At 45.1% G+C, this 12,473-nt stretch overlaps 1 protein-coding gene across 2 annotated transcripts; it reads right to left on the minus strand.

Annotated features, from left to right (window-relative positions):
- Positions 1-721: 721 nt before the first annotated feature.
- LOC146009927 (uncharacterized) lies at positions 722-5,421 on the minus strand. 2 transcript variants are annotated; one of them, XM_083150568.1, is made up of 5 exons: positions 5,265-5,421; positions 4,835-4,969; positions 3,858-4,043; positions 2,461-2,584; positions 722-2,375 (listed from the first exon to the last, which is right to left on the minus strand). In XM_083150568.1, exons 2-5 carry the CDS (start codon positions 4,916-4,918, stop codon positions 871-873), a joined length of 1,899 nt encoding a protein of 632 aa, XP_083006694.1. In that variant the 5' UTR covers positions 4,919-4,969; positions 5,265-5,421; the 3' UTR covers positions 722-870. The 2 variants fall into 2 exon arrangements, with proteins under 2 accessions (XP_083006694.1, XP_083006693.1); XM_083150567.1 differs by having other exon boundaries at positions 4,835-4,996; positions 5,265-5,400.
- Positions 5,422-12,473: the final 7,052 nt, after the last annotated feature.

Raw genomic sequence — 12,473 nt, forward strand, 5'->3', positions numbered from 1 at the left:
GATGTGAATGGTGAAATAATCTCTGTACAGCGCTGCAGAATATGTGTGCGCTTTATAAATAAACGGTAATAATATTGGCCCAGTCATGTCGGTCCATTGTCTTCTTCTGTATGCAGACCCACCTACTGTATGTGAAGTACTGCATATCTAGTACAAAGGTTACAACTTGGCCTCTTGCCTCCACATTAGTCCTCTGTACCACTGTCCTCTAATAAGCTATTCAGCTTCACCATATTGGCGAATCCCGGGGTCCCCTCCAGGTTAAATGGATCTTAACCCTTCGAGTGACAAGTGAATTTGTGAAAATTGCCCAGCAAACATTTTTACTCATCATAATGACCTGTCATAATGACCTTCTATAAGAAATATTATATTTTTTTAACACAACATTTTTTATTTGACTTTATATAACAAATAAGCGGGACGCTGGCATTTTTAGATTTGGTTGAGCTATTTTGTTTCTGTGCAGGGTAAATACTGGATGCATTATTTTTACACTGCAATTTAGATTTCAGTTTCAACACACCCCACCAAAATGTAAATCTCTCTGCACATGTTACATCTGCCCCACCTGCAGTGCACATGGTTTTGCCCATTTTGAGAACAAATTTGTACTGCGATCAGATCTGAATAAGGGCCAATGGGTATAACATATTACAAACTTCCCTCCAAATTATACTTCCATGTTATATGACTCCAACAGTACAGGCAACATAGAAAGTCTATAAAACATTTCTGTTTATTAAGATATTATTTTTTTACATATAAACTGTTACCAGCCACTAACAAGTGAGGTTATTGCTTTGTGTGGTGCATATAATGCACTGCCAGCAGAGAATCATGGGTAAAACTTTATCCACAAACTGAGCATCAAAATGGCTCCCCTCTGGCGTGGATTTTCTGGTGCTTCGCCAGGTTTGATCTGCAGGCGAAGCCTTTACTGCAGCTGGAGCAGGTGAAGGGTTTGGCGCCTGTGTGGACATTCTCATGTTTAGAACGTTCTGAGTTAGTAATGAAGCGTTTCCCACATTCGCGGCAGGGGTACGGCTTCTCCCCGGTGTGAGTCCGTTGGTGCACTATGAGGCTGGCGCTGCAGCTGAACGACTTCCTGCATGCAGAGCAGCGATAGGGCCTCTCTCCGGTGTGGATCCTGTGGTGCACCGTCAGGTGGGCATTACGGTTGAAGCACTTTCCGCATACAGGGCAGGAAAAGGGCCTCTCACCTGTGTGTATACGCCGGTGCAGGGTAAGGTGGGCACTGCAGCCGAAACACTTCCCGCATTCAGTGCAGGGGTAGATCTTCATTCCTTTGTGAATTCTCTGATGTACAGCGAGACGAGAACTGGTCGATAAACATTCCCCGCAATCCGAACACACAAAAGGCCGGGGGCTCTTATGGACAATCTGGTGGCAGAGAAGATCTGAGATCTTAGTCAAACTTTGCTGACATTCAGAGCAGTAACATCTCTGACCTGTGACGTGTGCGGTTTGGTAAATAGGCGTATATTGTACCCTTGTGCTATCTGTTGGTGTGTACATGTCAGTGTCTGTGAGGTCTTCTCTGTCGCATGAGGCTGGTTCCTCCTTAATATGAGTAGATCTATACTGTATATGACCTGTGGGTGTATATATGTCAGTGTCTGTGAGGTATTCTCTACCACATGAGACTGGTTCCTCCTTAATATGAGTAGATGTATACTGTATATGACCTGTGGGTGTATATGTGTCAGTGTCTGTGAGGCCTTCTCCATCGCATGAGGCTGGTTCCTCCTTAATATGAGTAGATGTATACGGTGTATGATCTGTGGGTGTATATGTGTCAGTGTCTGTGAGGCCTTCTCCATCACATGAGGCCGGTTCCTCCTTAATATTAGTAGATGTATATGGTGTATGACATGTGGATGTATATATGTCAGTGTCTGTGAGGTCTCCTCCATCACAAGAGGCCGGTTCCTCCTTAATATGAGTAGATGTATACAGTGTATGATCTGTGGGTGTATATATGTCAGTGTCTGTAAGGTCTTCTCTGTCGCATGAGTTCGGTTCCTCCTTAATATGAGTAGATGTATACTGTGTATGACATGTGGGTGTATATATGTCAGTGTCTGTGAGATCTTCTCCATCACGTGAGACCGGTTCCTCCTTAGTACGAGTAGATGTGTACTGTGTATGACCTGCGGGTGTATACATGTCAGTGTCTGTGAGGTCTCCTCCATCACATGAGACCGGTTCCTCCCTAGCATGAGTAGATGTATCCTGTGTATGACCTGTGGGTGTATATATGTCAGTGTCTGTGAGGTCTCCTCCATCACATGAGACCGGTTCCTCCTGAATATTAGTGGATACACATTCATTTGCAGCATCAGAAGTTAAATCTGTTGGAAACAAAAGCATTCTAGTCATATATCTAAAATTCTATCTTCTCTCTTGATATATATGAGAGCAATTTAACTTCCTTACCAGGTGATGTGAGGGGCATTTCATCCTCCATCAGAACATCCTTGTACAGACCCCTGTGTTCCTCTATATACTCCCACTCCTCCATGGAGAGATAGACAGTGACATCCTCACACCTTATAGGAACCTGACACACACAATGATACAGTCATCACCAGACACATCCCCCGGTGTTACTGTATAATGTCCCATTCCCAGCAGTCACCTCTCCGGTCACATCCCCCGGTGTTACTGTATAACGTCCCATTCCCCGCAGTCACTTCTCCGGTCACATCCCCCGATGTTACTGTATAACATCCCATTCCCAGCAGTCACCTCTCCTGTCACATCCCCGGTGTTACTGTATAATGTCCCATTCCCAGCAGTCACCTCTCCTGTCACATTCCCGGTGTTACTGTATAATGTCCCATTCCCAGCAGTCACCTCTCCGGTCACATCCCCCGGTGTTACTGTATAACATCCCATTCCCAGCAGTCACCTCTCCGGTCACATCCCCCGGTGTTACTGTATAACATCCCATTCCCAGCAGTCACCTCTCCAGTCACATCCCCCGGTGTTACTGTATAACGTCCCATTCCCAGCAGTCACCTCTCCTGTCACATTCCCCGGTGTTACTGTATAACGTCCCATTCCCAGCAGTCACCTCTCAGGTCACATCCCCCGGTGTTACTGTATAACATCCCATTCCCAGCGGTCACCTCTCCGGTCACATCCCCCGGTGTTACTGTGTAATGTCCCATTCCCAGCAGTCACCTCTCCTGTGACATCCCCCGGTGTTACTGTGTAACGTCCCATTCCCAGCAGTCACCTCTCCTGTCACATCCCCCAGTGTTACTGTATAACGTCCCATTCCCAGCAGTCACCTCTCCGGTCACATCCCCGGTGTTACTGTATAATGTAACATTCCCAGCAGTCACCTCTCCGGTCACATTCCCCGGTGTTACTGTATAATGTCCCATTCCCAGCAGTCACCTCTCCGGTCACATCCCCCGTTGTTACTGTATAATGTCCCATTCCCAGCAGTCACCTCTCCTGTCACATCCCCCAGTGTTACTGTATAATGTCCCATTCCCAGCAGTCACCTCTCCCGTCACATCCCTTGGTGTTACTGTATAACGTCCCATTCCCAGCAGTCACCTCTCCTGTCACATCCCCCAGTGTTACTGTATAATGTCCCATTCCCAGCAGTCACCTCTCCCGTCACATCCCCCAGTGTTACTGTATAATGTCCCATTCCCAGCAGTCACCTCTCCCGTCACATCCCTTGGTGTTACTGTATAATGTCCCATTCCCAGCAGTGACCTCTCCGGTCACATCCCCCGGTGTTACTGTATAATGTCCCATTCCCAGCAGTCACCTCCCCCGGTATTACTGTATGATGCCCCATTCCCAGCAGTCACCTCTCTGGTCAGCAGCTGAATGATCTTGTTGGCGAGTTTCAGGATCTTCTGCTCATTGTTCCTCTCATGTATCAGTGAGTGAGGTGGAGGTTTCATGATGGGGCTCTTGGGTTTTCTAAAATTTCCTGCTACACGGGGACGGCTAAATGGGGCATGAACACTTGACTTCTTCACAAGTTTGTAATCCTGTGTACAGGGGGAGAGATAGTAATAAATATCCATATTTAAACAACAGAGAAAATATCTTATGCATATACATTGATTGCAAAGATATTACAAAGTTATCAATTTCCCATTCAGGTCCCTGTTTCAGTAACAGAGATAAGAGTGATGTCACTGTGATGCTCTCAGACCCCCTCACCTCCCCAGTCAGGTCCCTGTGTCAGTAATAGAGATAAGAGTGATGTCACTGTGACGCTCCCAGACCCCCTCACCTCCCCGGTCAGGTCCCTGTGTCAGTGACAGAGATAAGAGTGATGTCACTGTGATGCTCTCAGACCCCCTCACCTCCCCAATCAGGTCCCTGTGTCAGTAATAGAGATAACAGTGATGTCACTGTGATGCTCCCAGACCCCCTCACCTCCCCAGTCAGGTCCCTGTGTCAGTGATAGAGATAAGTGATGTCACTGTGACGCTCCCAGACCCCCTCACCTCCCCAGTCAGGTCCCTGTGTCAGTAATAGAGATAAGAGTGATGTCACTGTGACGCTCCCACACCCCCTCACCTCCCCGGTCAGGTCACTGTGTCAGTAAAAGAGATAAGAGTGATGTCACTGTGACGCTCCCAGAACCCCTCACCTCCCCCGTCAGGTCCCTGTGTTAGTAATAGAGATAAGAGTGACGTCACTGTGACGCTTTTAGAACCTTTGACCCTTCATAGTATGGATCCCACTGTATCTTATTTTGGTGATGGTCGGCGCCTTTTATCACTGAAATAAATGATATCGCCATGAAAATCCTAGCAGCATTATTATTCACCTCTCCAGTTAGAAGGAAAATGATTTCCAGGGTAAGGTTTAATATTCCGTCACCAGTGTGATTCCGCTCTCTGTCCATCCTCATTACTTTAGATGATGCAGGTATGACTCCTTAATACATAGACCGGTAAATGTTCTGTATGGATTCGTATAGATGCAGCATCTCAGATAGAGAAGAGGCACCAAACAGTCAATATAATGGCAAACAAAGGTATAAAATAAATAAAAACACAATTTTAACATATAAAATGTGCATTATACGTGGCTAAGGGGAGTAAAACAGCTACAATACGTATGTTGTATATATTATGTAACTGTGAGAAATGAAACAGCATTAGCAACACTATGTATACAAATGTGCATAATAATACCATATTCAAAGAATCAAGACATTAATAATCTTATTATCAGTTAGTATAACCATTAGTTACCTGTAGTGATACTTTGTATCAGTCTTTCCTCAGTGACAGGAAGAAAATGCAACATAATTTTCCCCTGCCCACCTACTTCCTGATCTGCGTTCCACCCACTTCCTGGTTTTGTGTTCCATCCCACTTCCTGGTCCTGCGTTCCATCCCACTTCCTGGTCCTGCGTTCCACCCCACTTCCTGGTCCTGCGTTCCAAACCTCTTTATCGTTCTACCTTTGTTTGCAAACTTAAAATACCGTCGCACTACATGTTCCATGGTGCATTGCTGCTGTGTACGTCAACCAATGGCATTATACACAGCCTCTGGGTTTCATTTAATAATAAAACTGATATTGTTTTGCACTGTTTGGTAATAATGGTCTTATATTCATTTATTTTTACAGTGTATTTTCAAGTTCTAATTTTTGGGATGATTATTATTGTTTGTATCATGGTTATTATTTGTTATTCTTATGGGTTTCTTTTAATGGTAATAAAAAATACCAGTAAAAATCACCAAAAATGTATTTTATAATGATTTTTGATATTAAAGCTTTTGTTATATTTATTATTTTTATTGATTTTATTTATGGGTATTACTGTTGTTGTAATTATTATGCAGCACAAATCCTCTTATCGATGCTTATAGTGCTATGGTCATGTGACCTCATCTGATCTCTCGTAGACCATAGATGGTTCCATCATTAGCCATGGAATCCCGTGCATGCAGATTGCAGGGCCAGCACTCACCATTGGAGATTGTCCAGTAATACTATTGTGTCCTCCCATTGATGGTGAAAATACTTACCGTTGCCATCAGACCATCGCTGGTTGCTAACCAACAGTGATCAGTGGCCACCTCTTAGCAGCTTAGGGTGGTCACTGTTCAGTAGGCAGTCATGCATATGCTCACTGTACCTACACCTTCTGGCAGTTGGTAATGACTGCACATGTGCACCAACTAAGTGGTCTGGGAAATGTGACACTTAGTAATGACTGCACCTGTCCACCAGCTAGGTGGTCCAGGAAATGTGACAGTTAGTAATTATTGCACCTGTGCTCCAGCTAGGGGGTCTGGGAAATGTGAAAGGTAGTAATGACTGCACATGTGCTCCTGCTAGGGGGTCTGTGAAATGTGACAGTTAGTAATGACTGCACCTGTCTACCAGCTAGGTGGTCTGGGAAATGTAACAGTTAGTAATGACTGCAGCTGTGCACCAGTTAGGTGGTCTGGGAAATGTGACAGTTAGTAATGACTGCAGCTGTGCACCAGTTAGGTGGTCTGGGAAATGTGACAGTAATGACTACACCTGTGCACCAGCTAGGTGGTCTGGGAAATGTGACAGTAATGACTACACCTGTGCACCAGCTAGATGGTCTGGGAAACATGACAGTTACTAATGACTGCACCTGTGCACCTGCTAGGGGGTCTGGGAAATGTGACAGTTAGTAATGACTGCAGCTGTGCACCAGTTAGGTGGTCTGGGAAATGTGACAGTTACTAATGACTGCACCTGTGCACCTGCTAGGGGGTCTGGGAAATGTGACAGTTAGTAATGACTGCAGCTGTGCACCAGTTAGGTGGTCTGGGAAATGTGACAGTAATGACTACACCTGTGCAACAGCTAGATGGTCTGGGAAACATGACAGTTACTAATGACTGCACCTGTGCACCTGCTAGGAGGTCTGGGAAATGTGACAGCTAGTTATGACTGCACCTGTCCACCAGCTAGGTAGTCTGGGAAACGTGAGAGTTAGTAATGACTGTACCTGTGTCCCAGCAAGAAGGTCTGGGAAATGTGACAGTTATTAATGACTGTACCTGTGCACCAGCTAGGTGGTCAGGGCAATGTGACAGTTAGTAATGACTGCACCTGTGTCCCAGCTAGGTGGTCTGGGAAATGTGACAGTAATGACTGAACCTGTGCACTAACTAGGTGGTCTGGGTCACGTGACAGTTAGTAATGACTGAACCTGTGCTCCAGCTATGTGGCCTGGGAAATATGACAGTTAGTGATGGCTGCACCTCTGCACCAGCTAGGGGTCTGGGAAACGTGAGTTAGTAATGACTGCACCTGTGCTCCAGCTAGGCGGTGTGGGAAACGTGACAATTAGTAATGACTGCTTCTGTGCCCCAGCTAAGTGGTCTGGTATGGGAAATGTGACAGTAATGACTACACCTGTGCACCAGCTCAGTGGTCTGGGAAACATGACATTTACTAATGACTGCACCTGTGCACCAGCTAGGTGGTCTGGAAAACGTGACCGTTAGTAATGACTGCACCTGTGCACCAGCTAGGGCAGGGGTGGGCAATTAATTTCTGTTGGGGGCCGTATGAAAAATCTGAAGTGTGTCGGAGGGCCGAACCAATGATAACTTGAACTTAATTATACTTAATATTATATGTCTACCATTATAAAAACGGGCATGTAACACGCATGTGACCAGACTACACATGGAAGATGGCACCTGTCCTATGTCCTGATAATGGAATCTGCTGTGCTATAGAAGATGCTGTAAATAAAAAAATAAATATATATATATCCCACTGTATGCCGGCACTCAGGGGTCTCAGGGTCAACTGGCTTGGGTGCACTTTAAATTCATACAAACAGTCCTCCAATGAAAAGGCACTCCAACACTTCATTGGAGGACTGTTTGTATGAATTTAAAGTGCACCCAGAGAGATGCACTCTGCCCCCCCCCCCCCTCCCCCACGAATCCCCTAAACCCCACGTTTATTGCATAATTTATTAGCAGCTGTACCAAAATAAATCCACCTTGAATTATTGGCGGCAGCCTGCAGCAGAAGTCCTTCTCTTCCTCCAGGCTACAGCCAGCGCTTGGGTAGGCTGATGACGCTGCTGTAGCCTGGGAGGAGGGAGTGAGGCAGGTGACTGTCTGGGAGGAGTCTGGAGTTCTGCTGCGCTGCCCGGAAGCTGGACCGAGCAGCAGCAGCAGGCAGCAACAATTTGCCTTGGCGGCAGGGACCGGGCGGCGAGCAGGACAGGAGGAAGGTGCCGGGGAGGGCAGCCACTGGTGCCCGCGTTAGTAGTACTACTGCTACAGGCGGGATCATTTGCGGAGGGGGGGGGGCGCCCGCAGCGCGACTGCACTCATATTAGACTGGGGTCAGTGCGGCGGGCCGGACCTCAGTGGCTCGCGGGCCGCCATTTGCCCACCTCTGAGCTAGGGGGTCTGGGAAATGTGACAGTTAGTAATGACTGCAGCGGTGCACCAGCTAGCTAGTCTGGTAACGTGACAGTTAGTAATGACTGCACCAGTGCACAAGCTAGGGGGTCTGGGAAATATGTTGTTAGTAATGACTGCACCTGTGCACCAGCTAGGTGGTCTGGGCAATGTGACAGTTAGTAATGACTGCACCTGTGTCCCAGCTAGGTGGTCTGGGAAATGGGACAGTAATGACTGAACCTGTGCACTAACTAGGTGGTCTGGGTCACGTGACAGTTAGTAATGATTGCACCTGTGCTCCAGCTATGTGGTCTGGGAAATTTGACAGTTAGTGATGACTGAACCTGTGCTCCAGCTGAGGGTCTGGTAAATGTGACAGTTAGTAATGGCTGCACCTGTGCACCAGCTAGTGGGTCTGGGAAACGTGACAATTAGTAATGACTGCACCTGTGCTCCAGCTAGGGGGTCTGGGAAATGTGAGAGTAAGTAATTACTACACCTGTGCACCAGATAGGTGCGCTGTGAACTGTGTCAGTAATGACTGCACCTGTGCACCAGCTAGGTGGTCTGGGAAATGTGACAGTTAATAATGACTGCACCTGTTTTCCAGCTAGGTGGTCTGGGAAATGTGACAGTTAGTAATGACTGCACCTGTTTTCCAGCTAGGTGGTCTGGGAAACATGACAGTAAGTAATGACTGCATCTGTGCACCAGTTAGTGGGTCTTTGAAATGTGACAGACACACACAGTGTAGGTTTAAAAAGGATCCTTTTTAAACCTACACTGTGTGTGTCTTTGTGTGTCACTGTCTGTCTATATTTCGCTACATTCTTTTAAACATATCCAAATAAAAGTTACATTTTACTTTCTTAATAACCTGTGCACCACACAGAGACATACTTTCTCTTCTTTCCAAAAATTGTCAAACCAGTGGTAGCACACCCTCCCTACTCACGGTTAACCAACCGATGTACAAATACACTGAGGGTAAATGAGAACAATACTGCTTTGATAAAACCTGTGCGACTGATTGCCCCACGTTCCCCTTTCCCCAAAACTCATTGAGAACTTTTCCAACTTCAAATATTTGTAATATTAACACCACGATCACAGTAAATTCTTTATATTTTATTCAAGCATTTATGTTACGAAATTTGTTTCAAAATAAATAAATAAAAATTCCCCCTTCTAAGTACCATGGTTTTTTTTTATTGACGAGTATACATGACAAGAAATTCATCTACATTTTTGAGACAGAAATAAAAGGTTAGGTTTTAAATTGAACAAATCATATCAGTCACATAAATGTGCCCCCATAAAGGAAATCCCCTTTGGCGATGACATCTTGCACTTCACCCACAGCTACCGGTTGGATTACCGGCGGAACTCCCAGCATACAGATGAATTAATTGACATTAATATTTGTCACCATGCACAGATATTGTTGGTTTTTCTAACCAATTCCTGTGCGGGATAACTTTCCTTTTAGCATTTTTAATTGATAAACAGTGGATGACCGTTCTTTATATTACCAGTACAGAACTACATAAAACCAATACACCTAAATAGTCAGGTGCATTGCACCACGACAACAAAGATGGCATGTGACCGAGAAATCACCTCAAAGCTCCAAGAATCCCAAACCCCTCCTTCCTACACCAATCTCGTAACCACGCATTAACCTTCCTGATCGCTCTCCCTGGACTAGTGCGTGGAACAGGTAGAATTTCCGAAAAAATCACCTTGGACGTCCTTGCCTTAAGCTTATGACCGGGGTCCCTGAAATCATTCTTTAGGATACCCCATCTTCCTCCAACTTGGTTGTTAGTGCCAACATGCCCAAAACCACTAGTTCGTTCCCAGACCCTCCCAACAATCTGTCAACCCAATCCACAATATGTTGTACCCACACAACCGGTAGACACGGTTAAGCATTTGCAGTCCTGGGAACAGATTGCCCAGGACCCTGAGTAACTTTGGTCCCCTCTAATTTGGTAAATGCTTGCTAGCCAAATCAGTCTCACCCAGCTCAACCAATGAATTGATATCCACAGTATCATTATCCTATTTGGCAAATCTGCTGAGCTTGCTCAGACTCTTTCGCCCTCTTCTACCCCTTATACCTGTTACCCAACTGCCTACCTCTACATCCTCCTCCATCTCTGCTCCACCTGGCTCAGCTAATGCTTCAATGGTGAGCTTCAAACTTTGCTCAAGATTGGTGATCTCCCTCAGTATTGCAATGGGTCTGCCCTCGATCAGTTGACTGGGCTTCCAAAGAAACCAATTTCACACATTTCTCAGATACTTTGGAACAATTGCTCCACAATGTGTATACATATGATACTAGTATTCATTTTAGCGCCCAGCATCTTTCAAAACCCACCTTATGACTAACTTAACCCCTTACAACCCAACAGTGGACTTGGAAAAGGCTAGCAAGGCCTAGTAGTTTCAATATGCAACCCTTTTCTGGGTAAAACTCTACACTTAAAATCAAAAAGCAGCTGAACTTGCAAACTCAATTAATTCACTTACCTCCTCCTGTAAAATACAGCTGAAACACCTGTGTAATTAACCACACCCACTACTACAAGAAAAAAAAAAAATATTCCCACCAATCCTTTCACCCATCCCCATTTCTCCCCTTCCATCCCATAATACTAAACATGAAGGGCCATAAAAGTTTCATAGTTCAAAATAAGATATACACTGTAAAACTGCTAAGGTAGTACTTAAAAAAGAGGCATTTCAATTTGGAGTATTCAAGAACCAACCATTAAAATATATTTATAAATAGTGCATTTTATGCATTTGTCTTGTTCCTGGAAGATGGTTTTTGTTGAAACCTGACTTTGAGGTGTGCTGCAGAGTTGGACCAGATCACGCTATTAGGTCCATAATTGCAGGTGCCATAGAAGACCCCATCGCAGTCCCTATCCATTGCAGGTAGTATTCACATTTAAAAACCAAAAAAGTCACTTGCAGTCAGTCCTACGCCCAAGAAAGTAAAGAGGAAGCACCAAGATGACCAAATAATTTGACAACACATGGTTGTAAGAAAGAATCCATAAATTGGCTAAGGGTTAGTTTGAGGAGACTCGTGTATATTAGGTATGGAGTATAGATGAAAAGGACATTTGGGTGGTGGAACAGTAAGAAAATTGACTAATTTTTGGACTATTGGATTGTTTTTGGGTAATTATATTGGCATCCAAACCATGCTCAATCTCTTAACTCCTTGAAAGACGTAGTTGGGTCCTGTTTGAGGTCTGAGCCGGGAGATGGTTTTATCTCGATATTTGCAATAATCCTGAAGCACCATCGCTCCACCTTTATCAGCTGGCCGGAACACAATGCCTTGTAGGTTAGATAGTCAAGAGGGCTTCCTCATGTGGCAAGTGGTTTCAAAATTTGGTTGTGCAATGAGTCTTTTAAAAAGGCATTTCCCCCTCCTGCCACTTCTAGTACTTATATTTTTGGGGGGGCTCTGGTGGACGTTGTCCCAAGAAATCAGGCCAACCATTTAGGTAGCAGACCAATCACTTTGGTCCATTATGCCCTTGTTAAATAGTTCTTTGTCAGATTGAGCGGATCTCCAAATAAAAGGTGTTCTGCATCATGGTCCCCGTCTTTGGCATTGTGGTTTGCTCTTAGAGCAATATCCACCGATGGAGTAGTCCTTTCCGACTCTATAGCAATCTTTCTGTAATCATTATTATATTCATCCAATCTCATCCACCACCAGGAAGATCACACAGGAGAGAAACCACCTCTAGGTCTTGAATGCGGGAAGAGTTTTACCAGTCACACCAAGCTTATTAAGCTCCAGAGAATCCTGAAATCTTCTGCCAGCAAAGGAAACCTTGGTGTACATCAGAGAGCTCACACGGGAGAAAAACCATTCTTGTGCTAAGGACCGAGGAACGATTCACCAGTAAGAGAAGCCTCCCGGTGCGTCAGAGGAGTCTGCACAGGACAGAAAACATTTTTAGTCTGGGAAACGTTTATTTTTACAAAAAAAAAAGTGCTTAGGGC

Source organism: Crinia signifera, chromosome 6 (genome assembly GCF_055691185.1).
Source record: "Crinia signifera chromosome 6, ASM5569118v1, whole genome shotgun sequence".
NCBI classification, from domain to species: domain Eukaryota; kingdom Metazoa; phylum Chordata; class Amphibia; order Anura; family Myobatrachidae; genus Crinia; species Crinia signifera.